Here is a 17,885-nt window from a genome sequence, read left to right on the forward strand (position 1 = left end):
CCCGGAAAGAGCTCGACGAGCCAGGCTCCGTTCCATGGCCTCCACAGCCCTGGTGCGAACCACAAATTGAGCTCCTGCCTCAGCAAGAGCCGAAGGACTTACCCTGGGGCCACATAAGGTGCTAGACCCATAGGTGGGCCTCAATAGCAGACACACAGTTCCTCAGACATGTGGATCTCACGCACACCCAGTTCTATGAAATCAGGACAGCACATGTCCTGATGGGTCCAGGGCTGGAAACGGGCCAGGCCCCGGGGCTGTAGCAGGAGAGCCAGTGGGTGTGGAGGCTGGACCATCAGAGAGACCGGTTACAGGGTCAGTCAACTGACAGAACCGACCCCCTCACCACCACCTCCACCACTCCTCAGGCTTTTCGTTAATTCCTCTTTTTTTTTTTTTTTCTTGGCAGCTCTTGGATGTCAAATCAACCACCAGTCAGGAAATGCTGAGGCTGAGGGGAGTGGTCTCCACACCCCAGGGAGTCCTGCACAGCCCTGAACCTGCATCTGTCAAGAGCCTGGGCCTGGGCCGCCCTTGGGCTTCCTGCTCACCTGCTGTGCTCCTGCTCAGCAATGAGCAAGTCGGCCAGGCGCAGCTTGCTGCAGTGCGGGTGGGTGGGGAGATGCAGCTCCTTCACTGTGACCCTGCTCCCCTTCCACACCAGGCTGCAAGGGCAGGAGAGAGTTGGAGCAGAAGGCAGTGAGTAGCCAGTTCTCCAACGAGCAGTTCCCCAGCCAGAGACCAGGCAGAGTTCACACAGAACCTGCGAAGCCCCTGTCCAGTCTTTCCTCCCCTCCGCCCCCCACACCGCGGGGCCCCCCCCAGGTCCTGAAGCACCTTGAGGAACTTAGGACAGGTGGCAGGAAGTCGCTGAGAGATTTGAGGGAGTAACTCCCTTATTTTAGAAAGACAATGGTACCAGCCTGTGTGGAAAATGGTAGGCAGGGGTGGTCTGGAGAAGGGGAAGCCAGTTAGGAGGCCAGTCTAGGTGAGGGACAGTGATGACCTGGGCAGAGGCCACAGCAATGGGTAGAGAGGAGGAAGTGACCTGATGACGGGCCGGTGGCCTGGGCAGGAAGACGCATGTCTGCAGGGACAGAGAGCCTTTTTAGAAAGGGGTTTCTTCCACGCAGGAAAGTGTCCAGGTTGAAGGAGGCCAAGAGACCTTGCCAGGACAACTCCTGTGGCCCTGCAGGAGGCAGGTCTCCCGGGGACTTCTGTCACAGCCAAACTCTGTCACTGCCGCCTCCGCTGCATTTGGTTGGTGAGGGCTGTAGTTAATACCTGTTCCGGCTTCTATGGGCACCTCAATACCCTCTGGCCTGTATCAGGGGCCAGACCGTTCCTCTACGCTGCCTCTAACTCTCTAGAAAGCAGAGAGGTTCAAACACGGCCGTGAGTCGTCTTTCAGAGCAGTTGTTCTCAACCAGGGCCATTTGGCAATGTCTGTAGACACTGACTGTTACAACCACAACTTGAGGGGGTGGCAAAGCGGGCTGCCACTGGCCTCTGGAGTACAGACCAGGGTGGCTCCTGAGTATCATACAATGCACAGGACAGCCACCACCAGCAAAGGCTATCCGGCCAAATACGAGTACGTCAGTGGTGCCCAGGCTGAGAACCCCTGATCCAGACCTATGTCCTTCAGTGTTAGGCTAGAGCCCTCCTCGCATCAGGAAGTCCCACAAAGCCCATGCTCCCCATGGGACTCACTCACAACTCCCACCGGCCACTCTGCTTACTTGGTCATGACCATGTAGGGGCCACTGCAGAAAGAGAAGGCAGGCTCATCATCAGCTTGAATTATTTCATTTTCTCCAATGATCGGAAGAGTTCCTAAATAGGTCACCCGTGTCCTCGCTGAAAGACAAAACTAAAAGCACAACACAGCTTTGCCCTGCAAAGTTCGAATATCCTTCCCCTTCTACTAGTGGGGAAACTGAGGCTCATGGAAAGAGCTCAGACACTTGCCTGAAGCGTTGAGCAGGGTCCCCCACAGAACCAGGCCTGTGTGCAGTCACCATTCCTCCCCCCCCACATCCACCCCAGGCTACCTTGGCACAACCAACAGACTCAGGACTGCGGTGAGTGTCAGCAAACATTACCCCATCACCCAGCAACATTTCCTAACTCTCTTTCTCCCATGGGCAGAACCAATGATCCAAAAGATACTCAAAACATTTCTGTTTAAAATGGCAATTCCTTAAAAATAAAATAAATAAATAGATAAAATAAAATGTCAGTTCCTTAAAGGCATGCCAACAACACTCATAAACCACAAATAAGGCTCACGGGGTCGGCGCAGCTCTCTGCCTCTCTACAGGGAGACCATGTTTGGTGCCTTTACTGGGAATGTAAAGGATAATTTCCTAAACTCCCGAAATCTAGCTCAAGGAATCTCTGTAGAGTTTCCACCTTTTTTTTTCAATAAGGAAAGCAACAGGAAAAGGCACTTGTCCTGCAAAAGTGGTAAAGAAGAAAAAGAAAACCCACTTTGGAGACGATGAGACAGAGGAGCTGGACAAAGCCGCCAGACATAGGTCCGGAAGGGGGGCCAGGTGACTCTCCAGTTAGTCCAGCAAACACTGGCCGTCAGAGGCAACCTCTTACCTTCCCAAAGCCAAAGCTGTGGATGTTTTGGGCAGAAATGACTCCAGTTTTACGCAGTCGTTTAGAAGGGCCATTCGGGCTTCTAGAAATATTTAAGAGGAAATAAATAAGGATTAATCACCCAGGTCCAGAGGAACAACGATGAACCAAGTTTTCAGAATGTGTAGTGGCTTTTGACTTTACTACTTAACTTGTGATCATGGAACTGCAGGGGATACGAGCCACCTCTCAGAGGGCACCTGTGATTCTCACCTCCTAGAAATCAGGCCCTTGTGCAGCCCCTCCCAGGACAGACAGAGCTGGCCTGGTAACCCAACAGCATGTTGCAGAAATGACTGGTGAGATTCCCAAGGCTAAATCCACCAGGGCTCCTGCCCTGATCTCTCTTAGGTCACTTGCTCTGGATGAGGCACGAATAAGGAAGCCTGACACTGAGCCAGGTGAGTGTGCCTGCCGTCTTGGAGCTGGATCCTGCAGCCCCAGTCATGACAGCCCCAGCAGACATCTCTACTGAAACCTTTGGAGAAACCCTGAACTACAACCACCCAGCTAAGCCATTCCCTGATCCCTGACCAACAGAAACTATGGGAGACACAAATGATCACTGTTTGAAACTGCTAAGTTGGGGGGTGGTGGTGATCCATTATGCAGCAATGACGAGTACGGATGGTCAAAGCTGGAAAGAATCATAAAGCTTCTCTTGTCCACCTTTCTCATGTTACAGATGGGGAAGGTGGAGCCTGGGCCCTAGGTGGTCTGCCAAGACCCTCCAGGCTGGCCAGGAGGTGTGAGCATTGGAACAGGCGGGGGCACAGAGGCCAGATGAGGAATGTGGGCGTTTATCCTGATAGTCATGGGAAAGACCCTAAGAAGGTTTTTTGTACAAACTGAGGGGCACAACCCAACTTCCATTTTTAACAGGTCATTCTGGATTCTGGGTGAAGAACCGAGACCGGCAAGAGAAGCAGCCGGAGGAGCAGTTCGGCATCACTGCTCAAGGGCATCTCTGACTCTTCTCGCCCGAGAAGCCAGCAGCGTCTGGTCATCAGAGGAGAACCAGGACTCCATGTGCACAGAAGGCAGGATGGGGGAGCCCTCCACAGTGTGACGAAGCTAGCCACCCCGATGACAAAGACAGCCATCAGAGAAAACCAAAATGGAAAGGACCCTCTGACTACAAACCCTAAGGCAATAAAGTCCCAAGAATTTAAAATAACTGAGCCTGCGGCCCGTCTCCTGCAGCTGCCCACCCCGAGTTAGCAGCAAGTCTCTCACGCCAGCTCAAAACAGCCTGAGGAACTGTAAATTAAGTATTTGTGGTCATTTGCAACCTTAGTAATAAGGAAATATGCTTTCCATAGTTCAAGATATCAAAACAACAACTCCATCCAGAGGTTCTGAGAAAGGCTTTCTGCTAAGCTGCCCAGACCTGAAGAGCTCCTTCTCTGCTGAGCACAGGGCATCTCCGCTGGAGCCCAGAACTCATTGCCCTGGACATTCCTGGCCGGGGAATGGCCATCCTTCTCCAGTGGCCACACCTTCTGAGCTCATCCCTGTGGGTGAGCCAGAGGCTGGAGGGACTTATGTGGCCCACGCTCCGGGGGCCTGTGAGGGGCTGGGGGGAGGCCGGATATCCCACTCGGCTCGAGGCAGCACTCACCCCGGCATGAGGCCCCCGAACCGGGGCAGGCTGCAGATGAGCCGCTCAGTGGAGTCGACCTTCTTCAGGAGGTCACAGGAGAAGTCCTGGAGGACGGCCTGCATGTGCGAGGCGCAGCGATGCATGAACTCCACCATCTGCAACACCACAGAGGGGCTCAGTGCCGCACAGCAAGGGGCTCCCGCCCTTCAGAGGAATTGTGAGGTGGTCTGAGGTGTCTGGTCTAGGAGCCGGGAGCCCCCCAACAGGAAAGGGAGAGTCTAAGTCAGCGGTTCTCAAGCTGTGGGTCTCGACCCCTTTGGCGATCGAAGGACCCGTTCACAGGGGTCGCCTAAGACCATCCTGCGTATCAGATATTTACATGACGATTCATAACAGTAGCAACATGACAGTTATGAAGTAGCAACGAAAATAATTTTATGGTTGGGTCACAACATGAGGAACTGTATTTAAAGGGCCAGAAGGTTGAGAACCACTGGTGATTTTCCAAAGGTATGTAATGTTTTCAGGGAGATGTTGGCAATAATTTCCTCCAAGTCCCTCCCCCTTCAACAGATAAACTAGGCAGGAAGAGTGAAATGATTTGTCCAAGGTCCAATAGCTAATGAGCTGGAGAACCAGAGGAAGGGCAGTGAGGGGAGAAAACTCTGCCCACCTCCCCGCTCCCCTTCTTGTGCTGTCCCAGGGCCAGCCTCTAGCCCTGGGCTCTGGCTCCCAGCCCAATGCTCGGCCTTGAGGGTGGCTGCAGAGGGGGCCCACCCTTACCACAGTGCTGCACTCCTTCCCGGCTGTCAGGGCCCAGGCCTGCGGGCTTTGACCCTTCTCGTCGTGGAGTCGAAGGTCACCCCCTGCATCCAACACTTTGCTGAGGATCCACTGATTGCCTGAAAACGCTGCTGCGTGCACAGGGGTGCTCCCATCAAAGCAGCGGCTGGAGGGGGATACAAGGAGTGGCCATGGCAACACCCCTCCCTTCCACAGAGCAGGGGGAATTCAGGGTGACAGGAGGCTTCCTTTCTACAGAGGCCACCTTTGGCGATGAGGATTATAGTCATGCCATTTGGAAGGTGTCCGGTCTGTACAAAATGAGCTTTACACACACCCTTTCTCCATCCTCACCTCTACCCTTCAAGGCACTATCGCTTCCCAAGAATAAGCGAGGAATCAAAAGGGCAGAACTGAGGGCCACAGCCCGGTACGGGGGTGGTTCCAAATTGGTGTTCTTTCCCCCTCTAACCCCTGACACTGGCTGCCCTGAAAACAATTCATGTTTGCTGAGTCCTGGGGTCAGGCTGGTGAAGCACAGCCTAACCAGAGACTGTCTCTCTCATGTGGGAATGTCTCTAGCTCCCAAGTCCTATGGTAGAGGCCCACAGACCTTGGCATGAGCAATCTGGGCAAGAAGGATCTAGAAGTCAGAAAAATTTAACCAAAGCCAATAAACTATCTTGGCCCTTATTGTGTCCAAGATATAGTGAGATGTGACCTGTAGCTGTGATTCCTAACCTGGCTGCAGGACAGAATCACCTGGAGAGCTTTCTCTCTTTAACTGAAAACAAAAACAGCCGACCGGGTGGGGCTCGGTGGTTGAGTGTCGACCCATGAACCAGAAGGTTGTGGTTCGAGTCCTGGTCAGGGCTCATGCCCGAGCTGCAGCTTGATCCCCAGTAGGGGGCGTGCAGGAGGCAGCCGGTTGATGATTCTTCTCATCATTGATGTTTCTATCTCTCCCTTCCTCTCTGAAATCAATAAAAACATTTTTTTTTTTTAAGAAAAACACAAATGGGGAAAGAGAAGTCAAGTAAGGAGGAAGAAGAGATAAGAAGAATAAGAACATTCTTCCAACTCCAGACCCCACAGATCTCTTGCTCAGAGGCAATTACTATGTAAGTGTGTCCTCCCAGAAATTTCCTGTGCATATACCGGTAGGAATAAGAATGTGTTATATATGCCCTGACCGGTTTGGCTCAGTGGCTAGAGCGTTGGCCTGTGGGCTGAGGGGTCCCGGGTTCGATTCCAGTCAAGGGCATGTGCCTTGGTTGTGGGCACATCCCCAGTGGGGGGTGTGCAGGAGGCAGCTGATCGATGTTTCTCTCTCATGGATGTTTCTAGCTCTCTGTCCCTCTCCCTACCTCTCTGTGAAAAGTCAATAAAGTATATATTTTTTTAAAAAAAGAATGTGTTATATAAACTGTTCTGCACTCAATATATATGTTGAAGAAGTTTCCATTTGAGACCATACAGGATAGGGCAAAAATAGCTTTGCAGTTGTTCCTATGGAAAATAAAACAACAATTAATGAACAATAACATAAGAATAAACTATTTCGCGTACTCACAAATGTAAATCTACTTTTTTAAAAAACTGCTTTTTGTTTTTATTGATTTTAGAGAGAGAGGAAGGGAGCAGGAGAAAGAAACATCGACATCAACATTGATCGGCTGCCTCCTGCATGCCTCCCACTGGGGATCGAGCCCACAACCCGGGCATGTGGCCTGACCGGGAATTGAACCCTGACCTCCTGGTTCATAGGTTGATGCTCAACTACAGAGCCACACTGGCTAGGCAGGAATGTATATTTTTTACAAGTTCCCCAGGTGACACCAACATGCTGGCCTGTCCCCAGGCATCTGGGAACCACTGGGATGGCTTATGTTGAGCCAGCTTCTATTGCTGGGTTTGACAAGCAGTGTAGTACACTGTACTTTGAAAACTGTAATATCCTCTCTGCTCTAAAAACACATTTGTATAATGTTTTACAATCTTCTAATCATTCTTCCCATAAACAGTAAGGAGGGATGAGGGAAGAGAGAGGACATTATTTTTCATTTCTCATGAATGCTAAAAAAGAAAGGAATAATGTTTTTTATACCAAAATAAACCTTTCACTTAAAATTTCTGGGTATCAGTTTCCTAATCTGGAATATTAAAGGTTTTTCTTCCTCTTTTTTTATTTATTTAATTTTGAGAGAGAGAGAGAGAGAGAGAGAGAGAGAGAGAGAGAGAGAGAAGCGCCATGGACTTGTTGTTCCACTTATTTACATATTCATTGGTTGATTCTTGTATGTGTGCCCTGACTGATATAGGATCTGCAATCCTGGCACATTGGGATGCTGCTCCAACCAACTGACCCACCGGGTCAGGGCTGGAAAACTAGAGTTGAATGATTTAATCTTTAAAGAATCCAGTACCCTGGCTGGATAGCTGAGTTGGTTAGAGCATCATCTTGATATGCAAAGGTTGCAGGTTCGATCTCCCCAGTCAGGGCACATACAAGAATCAACCAGTGAAGGCATAAGTAGGTGGAACAATAAACCGATGTTTCTCTCCCTCGCCCCTTCCTCTCTCTCTAAAATCAATAATCAATTTTAAAAAAGAAGAAAAGAGCAATAAATCTCTACAAAACAGATGTAAATGCAAATGCCTGGAAAATGTTGCATTTTGGGTTGTGGAACTGCAGGGAGTCCCAGATGGCCTCCCTGGAGAGCTGTTTTCTGCAGACATCAGGTGAGCGAGTCCTTTATTTCTGACCTTTGAAATTAAACAATACACTAGAGACAGGAGAGTGGTGTATGTTAGTCTAGAGAAATTCTGGATGGAAACAAAGCAAAAATTTTCTTTGTATTATCTCTTGGTTACAGAATTCTCATACTGATTGTTTTTTGAGGGTTTTTTTTTTCTTTTTCCAAAGTTTTCTCCCACTAAGTAAGCAATCTTATAACAGAAAAGAGAACAACAGCAGAAAAGTAAAACTTTCTGACATCAATATGGCTTGTTAAATGCCTTGAACAGGACCTCTTTATGTAATAGGGGCAAACTACTATGTGACTTTTATGATTGGTTCACATTCTGGCAGAACTATGAAAATCAGATGGAATCATGTAAGCATTCAAAACCTGTTTGTTTCTACCCAGTGTGAACTGTAAAAATACATGCTGTCTCATCTCTGTTGAGGAGGTAGTTGTAAAGATCTAGAGAGCTTAGTGTCTGGAACGGCTCTGGGAAAATCAAAAGTGTTAAGTAAAGAAAAGGGATGTTCACTGTAAGGCTGATTCATTACATTGTGTTGCTGTTCCATATTAAAATTTAGGCCAACTATTAATCGCAGATTCTTTTAAACCACAACTACAAGAGCCAGGCAAAAATCATCCTGATAAAGTGATGCCAAGTATATTAATTGGTGAAAACCGCTTAAATAAATCATACAAATTATAACCTGGGGTAAAATATGAAAAGCATGCTGTTAATGACTAACTAGTTAATAAATGAATGAATGACTAATAACTTTCACTTATTTCATAGAGCCAAGTAAAACTGCATTTATTAACATTGAAGGTATGTTTCAACATACACATACAACTGTATGTCACTGACATAAGTTAGTAAAGGTTATTTTACTATTTTGTCAGATTAGTTTCCAAATGCCTAACTCATCTTAAAAGCATACACTACTATTTATTTTCTAGATAATAGAAAATTATCTACTTACTGATTTGGATCTGATCCATAATCCACCAGAATATCCACTAGTTTTGTAAGGCCTAATAATGATGCCAGGAAAAGTGGCGTCTGGCCCAAGGAGTTAACTGCATCAACGTAAATTCCTGCAAAGCAAATACCAGGATCAATGTAAAGAACAGGACATTTCCCGAGATAAAACTAGGAAAATTCATATTAAGGGGCAAAAAATCAAAATTCCCTTACACAGCACTTATATGTATTACTACGGCAAACTGTTTCTCAAAAAAGAAAAGCTCTCTGTGAGCTGGTTTGAGTCAGCGGATAGAGCATCAGCCTGCAGGCTGAAAGGTCCCAGGTTCAGTTCCAGACAAGAGCACATGCTTGGGTTTCTCTCATCATTGACGTTTCTATCTCTCCCTCTCGGAAATAAATAAAAAAATATTTTTAAAAAACAAAAACGTCATTTACTGCCTGGCCAACCTATGAAACAGAAGGGCATCCTCAGTGAGCAGGAGGCAGCTGATCAGTGATTCCCTCTCATCATTGATGTTTCTCTCTCTCTCTCTGAAATAATTTTTAAAAAAACACGTTATATACTCAAAGTTGCACTGAAGTGTTTTACCACTTCATGTGTGAAAAAATTTTTAACCTACAGAGGGAATGAGGAATGGGGTGGTGGTAATAATGACACTGTGTAAAGGTGAGGACAGTAATATAAAATAATTACTTGAAACAGTAAATTTATATTTATATCCCATCCCACTAAAACAGAAACTTAATTTGATGGGGAAAGAGGTCAATGCCCAAATTTTATTTTTAATGTAAAGATGTGTTTTATTTCTACTGGGGAAAAGAGGAGGATAAATAGAACTGTTTTCCAATTTGCTCTCCAGTGTGTACGCACATACCCACACACATACAAAAACATATACAAATGCACACCAAAAATACCCCAAACAAAAAACAACAACCCAAGAATCAAAAATCAAAACACCCTCAAAGTGCACCAATACTTCTTATTCTGACCAAAAGAAAAGATACTAGGAGGAAGTGCAAAATCAAATGATGGAAACGCTGAACAAACAGCATTGTTAATATACAAAATATTTGTATTACTGAAGTAGTAACAGTTGATGCTTTTTGTGTCGGTAAAACTTTGGAGCCACAGAGCTGATTTGTTAAGTCTAGTCCATGCCAGCTTCCAAAAACCGGAACAGATTTTAGTTAGCTTCATTGTTTGATGCCTCATCAACATTTTCTACAAGATGTGGAACATCATCATCATCCTCTTCAATGTCTTCTGGTTTGGGGGCTTTGCTATCCAACACTCGCCCAGGGAACTGTTCTGCTAACTTCCGAAAGCTTGTTAAGCTGTCAGCACCAAGCTGACATATCTCAGGAACCTTTCCTGTGAATGGTTTGGCTTCTGCAGGACCGATAGTTGTAAAAGTGTTAGCAGAAAGGGAAGCTTGGATTTGGGGATTATTGAAATAAGTAACTACCCCATCATCTCCAAGCATGCTTACCTCTTCTACACCAACTCTATTACTCAGAGCCAGTCTTTTATCATCAGCTATAGCTTTTCTAGAGACCACCCTCTGTCTTGGAGCTGGGCCTTAGATGCCCAGCCGGGGCTGACGCTGCTTTAAACAGAAAAAAAATTCCACAGTAACGAACGGTAAAACCTGCATAACTACCAACACATTAAACGCTGGTTGAAGGCCAATTAGAACTTTACTTGTACCTTAAAGAAACCACTCAGACTGCGTCCTCTCCCTCTTGCCCTCCCGAAAGAGGACAAGAACGATCATCAATGGCAAGTGGCAGCTGCAGAAGCAACACCAAGAGCCGGCTTCACGCTCAGGAGAGAACGCTGCGCCTCCTCCTCGTGGTTTCGGGTGCTCTACACGATCAGAGAAACTTCTCTAGTAACGAACTATAGAAATGATCCCTGAAAGTATAGTCTTAACTCTGCACCGCGGGCGTTTCCGCAGTGAACGAAAGCCACACACATTACAATGATGGCGAGTTTTTCTAACGTGGTACTATCTTACCCATATATATACTGCCATGTATTCTCTCAAAAAGTTTTCATTCAGAAAGCTCGACAAAGCGTTTTAAATCCTAGCGTTTCCGAAAAGTTAATTACAGTTCACTGTAATTAACATGCAATTGCTAAACAGCCAATCACACGCCAGTAATTACCAACCCGCCCCGCTTCCCCCGCGGTCCCGCAGCGCCGTTTACCACGTAAACGCTGACTACACCCGAGTGCGCGGGCGCGTCGGGGGACAAGCCTCAGTTTAGACCTCTGCGTGGAAGCGGGGACCTTTCACAAGAAAAACATAAAAGCGGAAGATAAAAGCGATGACCCAAAGCAGAACTCTGACATTTGCAAAGCACTTCTTATTTTTTTATTTTGTCCTGTGATCCAAGTGCCAGACATATAAATGTTTTCCAAATCAAGTGATCATTAGGTACATAGGAATTGTAAATTGTGTTTAAACAAGCAGGACAGTACATCTGTTTAAAGAAAAAGAAAAAGGGAAAACCCGACCCCGGCCAGTGTGGCTCAGCGGTTGGACGTGGACCTATGAGCCAGGAGTTCACCACTGGGGTTTCCCGCTCCATCCCCAGCTGGGGGCCTGGGAGAGGCAACCAATCCACGGTTCTCTCTCATCACTTATGTTTCTATTTCTCCCTCTCCCTTCCTCTCTGAAACAAATAAAAAACATTCTTTTAAAAAAAGAAGAGGCCAGCGACATAATTTTAAAAAACCTTCCCTTTCTCTTTCCCCTAAGAAAGTACATCCCAACCCAAAATTAACCTTTCTTTTCTTTCACTAATAACTCCTTTAACCCACCCTACTTCCTATAAAAACTTTCTATTTTGTACCCCTCAGAGAATGGGCTGATGCCTAATTCATGAATCACTTAATAAAGCTGATTAGGTCTTTAGATATACTGGTTTGAATTTTGTGGGTTTTTTGTTGTTGCTAATCCTCAGGATATTTTCTTTTCCGTTGATGTTTAGAAGGAGGATGGGGGAGGGAGGGAGAGAGGTGGATATGAGGCATTGATTGGTTGCCTCCCGCAGGCGCCCGGCACACCTGAACCCAGGTATGGGCCCTTGACCAGGAATCAGACCTGCCCCCCTTTAGTGCTCAGGTTGACACTTTTACCACTGAGCAAATCTGGCCAGAGATGAATTTTGTTTTTAAACAAATCATTCCCCTACTTAAAGCTTCCTAGCTCCCCAGCTCTTGGGCCAAAAATGAAACGTATCTTGCCCGTTTGGTGTGGCTCAGTGGTTGAGTGTCTACCCCTGAACTAGGAGGTCACATGCCCAGGTTTCCCCTCTCCCTTCCTCTCTGAAATCAATAAAAACATATTAAAAATAAATAAATAGAGCCTATCTAATAGCTTATAAAGCCCTGCATATCTGTCTCCCTACCAGACCGTCTCCCTAATCTGCATATAGGGTAGGGACTTTTCTCATTTGCTGGAGGCAATCCATCCATGTTTCGCTGTCTTTCTTCCCCAATCCCTTCAATAAAAACATATCCTTGGATGATTAAAAAACAAAACAAAGAGAAACAAACCAAAACTCCAGATGCAGAAAATTAACAAAGGATTGTGCCCCAAAGATATGGATATTAAATGCTAAGTAATGGTTGGAAAAAATAACACAGCGTGAGCGTCTACCTATGAACCCGGAAGTGACGGTTGGATTCACATGCCTGGGTTGAGAGCAGATGATCCCCAGTGTGGGGCTGCTCACCAATGGTTCTCTCTCATCTTTGATGTTTCTCTATCTTTCTCTCCCTAAAATCAATAAAAGCTCATCTTAAATAAACAAACAAACATAAATAAATAAACAAATAGACATGATAAAACCAAAGGTTACACACTTTGACTTGGTTGGAGCCTCATCCCATGCACTGGAACACAATGCTAATTTTAGAATGCCTCACCAGGGGATGGTACATACAGGAATCAACCAATGGAGTAACAAGACACTCAGGGACATTACCAACTATACTGACATTATAATGTATATATAATTGTTCTTTTTACAGAGGAAGGGAGAGGGACAGAGAGTTAGAGACAGTGACCAGCTGCCTCCTGCACATCCCCCTGCTGCACACTGCCCCCTGGGGATGTGCCCGCAATCGAACCTGGGGCCCCTCAGTTCGCAGGCTGACGCTCTACCCCTTGAGCCAAATCGGTCCGGACAAGTATATTAACATTTAAACAAGAAGAATCAGAAGCCACTCAGACTGCGTTCTCTCCCTCTTACTCTCCATTAAGGAGAGAAAAACGATCATCAATGGTTAGTGGCAGTTGCAAAGACAACACCAAGAGCCAACTTCACGCTCAGGAGAGAACGCTGCGCCTCCTCCTCGTGGTTTCGGGTGCTCTACACGATCAGAGAAACTTCTCTAGTAACGAACTATAGAAATGATCCCTGAAAGTATAGTCTTGACTTTGAGCTCCCAGCTTCTGGTGGGTCTGTGGCAGCTACACACATTTTAGTCATGGTGACATTATTTAGGTAAATTTAACCTAACAAATTATGTGCTATTTAATGTTTTATAAAAATGGAAATGGAAAAGTTTAAAACATCATTTTCACTTGTAAATTCACCAGAAACACTTCAAAACAACAATATTAACATAGGGCTTATTAGCATAGAGCTTTCTACTAGCAGCCAATCACATGTTGCAGGCGACTTACTCCCACCCAGAGCGAGATGCTATTATCCTACCCACCCCACCAGGCACCACCTGGGTCCAGGGGGCCAGGCCATCTCACTACAGGTTAAGGAAATGCTGCTCTTGCTATTGGTCAGGGTGAACTGCCTGCTACAGAAGTACACCAGCTTGGGGAGATCAGGTTTCCTTTGCCTTGAAAGAAACAGGAGGGTTACTGGATAGCTTCAGGAGAGGGGCTGGTCAACAGAAAAAACCAAGGCCATGCCAGGGTTAGAGGGTTAGAGCTTTCTGCTCCACACTGCCCCTCACCTCAAACCCCGCCCCCACCTTTGGCAGGGAAGAGGGACTGGAGGTTGAGTGGAATCACCAATGGCCAGTGATTTAATCAACCCTGCTTAGGCAATGCAACCTCCATAAAAGCCCCTAAGCAATGAGGCTCAGAGGGCTTCCAGACTGGTGAACACACGAAGCGCTGAGGTGGCGGTGTATCCGAATAGGACATGGAGCCTTGTATCCTTTATAACAAACCAGTAATGGTAAGTAAAATGTCTCCTTGAATTCTGTGAGTCACTCTAGCGAATTACTGAACCTGGGTAAGTTTAAGAGCAGATTAGATACGACAGAGGAAGAGTCATCAAATTGACAATAGAAGAAAATTCTTAACAGAGCTTTGAGGATTGTGGGACAATACCCAAAAGTCTGACATAAATATAAGTGGATTTCCAGAAGGTGGGGAGAGAATGGAACAGAAAGAGTGTCTGAAGAAATAATGACAGAAAGGTTCCCAAATTTGTAAAAGATTAATTTGCATATTCAAGGTAAGAAACCCACGTAGGAAAAATATAAAGAAAATCACCCCTAGACCGCCATAATCAAACCACTTAACTTCTTTAAAATATATATGATTTTTCAAATCGAAAATTATAAACTTATATTATGGGGTTCAAAATTCATACAAATATAACACGTATGGAATCTTTATAATAAAGGATGGGGGAAGGGGAGAACTGAGCCTGTATGGTTGACATTTGTATTCTGTGAAGTGGTACTATATTAAGTAGACTGTGAAAAATTAAAGATACATTATGATACTCATTAGAGTAACCACTAAAAATATGATACAGAGAAGGATAGCTAAAAAGCCAGGATCAATAGTTCCCTAGCATAAGACCTCTATTAAACAATATGACTGCATTGGTAGGGAACATCTCATCTGATTTAACTTCTGATTTCCCCAAGAATTCAGTTTTTAGGAATGACCTGTTTTTCCTTCCAACGCTATCAGAAATGTGGACCCAGTTGCATCTGCCGTTTCAACACAGTGCCTACCTTTCTTGAGAATCTTCTTCGCTTTTAGGTAACTCCCTTCTCTAACATATTCATGCAGCTGAGCCTCCAAGGAGTCACCTTTTAAGGAACCAAGCCGCACGGGACAGGGAACTGGAAGCTGAACTGCCCGAGACATCCTGTTTCAAAAGAAAGGAACATGCTTATTCCAACTGGATCAGAAATGCAAGCAAGCAACTTGGATTCTTTCACCATTTTTTTAATTTAAAAAAAATTTTACACACATTTCTTTAACTTTTTTCCATTTTCATTTATAATGAACAGGATTAGGGAAACGATTACTGAAATTCTACAAGATTAACCTTTATTCTCAATGTTACTGTTGAAATTAAAGAACTGAGTATATCTGTTACTAATTCTCAGGACTGAAATAGTAGTGACTACTAGGAAGCAAAATTAGAAGTAAACATGTTAGTGTCTGGCCGGTGTGCTCAGGGTTGAGCATCAACCTATGAACTAGGAGATCATTGTTCAATTTCCGGTCAGGGCACTTGCCTGAGTAGCAAGCTCAATTCCCAGAAGGGAGGAGGGGGTGCAGGAGGCAGCGGATCAGTGATTCTCTCTCATCATTGATGATTCCATCTCTCCCTCTTCCTTCCTCTCTCTGAAATCAATAAAAAGATATACATACACATACACACACACACATACACAAACATGTTTGTTGTATCATGATAACTAGGAGAGTATTAACTCTGAAAGATTAGTACACAAATGCAGTCATTATGTAAATATTTAGACAGTATAACATAGTGGGTTGGGTACACAGTTCAGACTCTGAAGCTCTGTTGCTCCCTAACTATGTGCCCTTGAAAAAATTATTTAACCTTGATAGTCCTCAATTTTTCCTCTCTAAATGGGGATAATAATAGTCTGAGGGTTGCCAAGATGTTTAAATGAGCTAATATGTGTAAAAGAGCTTAGAGCTGTGTGTGGCTGGCACCAAGTAAACTGTGTGGTTACTGGTTACTGTATATGCTATGAACCATGGTGAGAAATTTTAACTTTCTACATGTGGTATCCACACCTGACCATCATGCAATCATATGTTTGTGCGACACCTATCATGTGTCTCAAGTGTGACAGTTGCTATGTAAGACATCTAAAAGTGGATTGTTGCCGAAACCGGTTTGGCTCAGTGGATAGAGTGTCGGCCTGCGGACTGAAAGGTCCCAGGTTCGATTCCGGTCAAGGGCATGTGCCTGGGTTGCGGGCACATCCCCAGTAGGAGATGTGCAGGAGGCAGCTGATCAATGTTTCTCTCCCATCGATGTTTCTAACTCTCTCTCTCTCTCCCTTTCTCTCTGTAAAAAATCAATAAAGTATATTAAAAATAAAAATAAAAAATAAAAGTGGATTGCTGCCATCGTAAGGGAGAGACATGGAGGGTGTGATATGAGATGAAGGAAAAGGAGAAGACATGAAGGCTGACACATTTGGTAGGTCTTCACTAGCCAGGAGGCTTTAGGTTACTGTGAAGTAACTCTTATTAATTTATCCACTGGCAAAAATGTGGAAAATGCTAATATTTTGGGTGTTCTCAGAGTGTGACTATATTTGCAGATAAGGTCTTTAAAGAGGTGATTAAGTAAAAATGAAGCTGTTAGAATGGGGTCATATTCCAACATGGCTGGTGTCCTTACAAGAAGAGGAAGAGACTTCATCTTGAGGGTCGAGTGCAAAGGAACCACCATGTGAAAAAGGCAGAAAGGGGGCAGCCATCTGCAAGCAAAGGAGAGAATCCCCGAAGAGCCCAACCTGCTGGCACCTTGATTGGACTTCCAGACTCCAGAGCTGTAAGAAAGCTAATTTCTATAGTTTCAACCACCCCATTCTGTAGTTTTTTATGGCAGCTCTAGCAAACGAATACACTAAAAATAGCAAGTTATGTCATATGTCTTCTTCTTTTTTTTCTTTAAATATATTTTATTGATCCTCTACAGAGAGGAAGGGAGAGGGATAGAGAGTTAGAAACATCGATGAGAGAGAAACATCGATCAGCTGCCTCCTGCACACTCCCCACTGGGGATGTGCCCACAACCAAGGCACATGCCCCTGACCGGAATCGAACCTGGGACCCCTGAGTCCGCAGGCCGACGCTCCATCCACTGAGCCAAACCGGTCAGGGCTATATGTCTTCTTGAAAGGGCAGTCTACAGTAACTATCTCCTCCACTCCATTCAGCTGGGTTGCCACCGGCACTGAGGGCCTGTTAATGTGGTGTTTGTTCTTCCCCATACTCCTGACATTGGGTTGCTGAAAGAAGTCCCCACTATCTTCTTAGAACTGGACAAACCCAACTTGTATTTTCAGGCTCTGTCATACTGGAATGTTCACCTGCATGTGACACTGCTGCTTAATCTTTTATTCCTTATTTTATTGAGATAAAACATATACAACATAAAATGTACCATTTTAAACATTTTTCAGTGTTCAGTTCATTGGCATTGAGTATACAAACACTGTTGTGCAACCATTGACCTCCAAGTCTTTTTTTCATTTTCCCAAACTGGAATTCCATACCCATGAAACACTAACTCCCCATTTTCTCCTCCCAGCCCTGGGCAACAACCATTCTACTTTCTGTCTTTATAAAGCTGACTATTCCTGGTACCTCACATAAGTGGAAACATGGGAACATACAGCATTTGTCCTTTTGTGACTGGATGACTTCACTACACCCTCAAAGTTCATTCATGTTGTAGCATGTCAGAATGTCCTTTTTAAGGCTGAATAATATTCCATTACATGTGTGTATGGATACACATACACACCCCCATATTGTTTATCTATGCCTCCACTGATGGACAGTTGTGTTGATTCCATCTTTGGCTATTGTGAATAGCCAGGAACAGGCATGTACAAATACCTCTTCAGATCCGTTTTCAATTATTTTGTGTCTATATCCATGATGGATCATATGGAAACTGCATATTTAATTTTTTAGAGGCACTGCCATACATATTCTATGTGGTCATTCCATTTTTGTATTCCCACCAGCAGTGCACAGGAATTCCAATTTTTCCAGATCTTCACCAACACTTGGCAGTTTTCACAGGGCGTTTCAGCTACAAATACATTTCACTACTTTAG

General features: G+C 45.1%; 2 protein-coding genes and 2 non-coding genes across 4 annotated transcripts in view; all 4 read right to left on the reverse strand.

Moving 5' to 3' along the window:
* TEX14 (testis expressed 14, intercellular bridge forming factor) overlaps nt 1–14,966 on the reverse strand; it is a 62,298-nt gene extending 47,332 nt beyond the window's left edge. Inside the window, exons 1-7 of the mRNA XM_059669628.1 lie at nt 14,775–14,966; nt 8,760–8,874; nt 5,036–5,201; nt 4,271–4,407; nt 2,611–2,692; nt 1,743–1,873; nt 552–665 (exon numbers count right to left, since the gene is read on the reverse strand). Coding sequence (XP_059525611.1) covers nt 552–665; nt 1,743–1,873; nt 2,611–2,692; nt 4,271–4,407; nt 5,036–5,201; nt 8,760–8,874; nt 14,775–14,910 — 881 coding nt within the window. The 5' untranslated portion in view covers nt 14,911–14,966. The remainder of the gene's footprint in view (nt 1–551; nt 666–1,742; nt 1,874–2,610; nt 2,693–4,270; nt 4,408–5,035; nt 5,202–8,759; nt 8,875–14,774) is intronic.
* On the reverse strand, nt 8,885–10,363 carry LOC132218422 (transcription factor BTF3 homolog 4-like). The gene has a single exon (XM_059669629.1). It carries the CDS (start codon nt 10,249–10,251, stop codon nt 9,952–9,954), a length of 300 nt encoding a protein of 99 aa, XP_059525612.1. The 5' UTR covers nt 10,252–10,363; the 3' UTR covers nt 8,885–9,951.
* Nucleotides 10,485–10,698, reverse strand: LOC132219498 (small nucleolar RNA U3). Its single transcript, XR_009449494.1, has one exon. It is a non-coding gene; the product is annotated as a small nucleolar RNA U3 (small nucleolar RNA).
* LOC132219499 (small nucleolar RNA U3) lies at nt 13,001–13,214 on the reverse strand. Its single transcript, XR_009449495.1, has one exon. It is a non-coding gene; the product is annotated as a small nucleolar RNA U3 (small nucleolar RNA).
* Nucleotides 14,967–17,885: the final 2,919 nt, after the last annotated feature.

This window comes from Myotis daubentonii, chromosome 16 (assembly GCF_963259705.1).
Source record: "Myotis daubentonii chromosome 16, mMyoDau2.1, whole genome shotgun sequence".
Lineage (NCBI taxonomy): Eukaryota > Metazoa > Chordata > Mammalia > Chiroptera > Vespertilionidae > Myotis > Myotis daubentonii.

What these genes read in the sequence shown, in the direction of transcription:
- LOC132218422 (XM_059669629.1), bottom strand. Translation starts at nt 10,251, where the DNA reads ATGCTTGGAGATGATGGGGTAGTTACTTATTTCAATAATCCCCAAATC.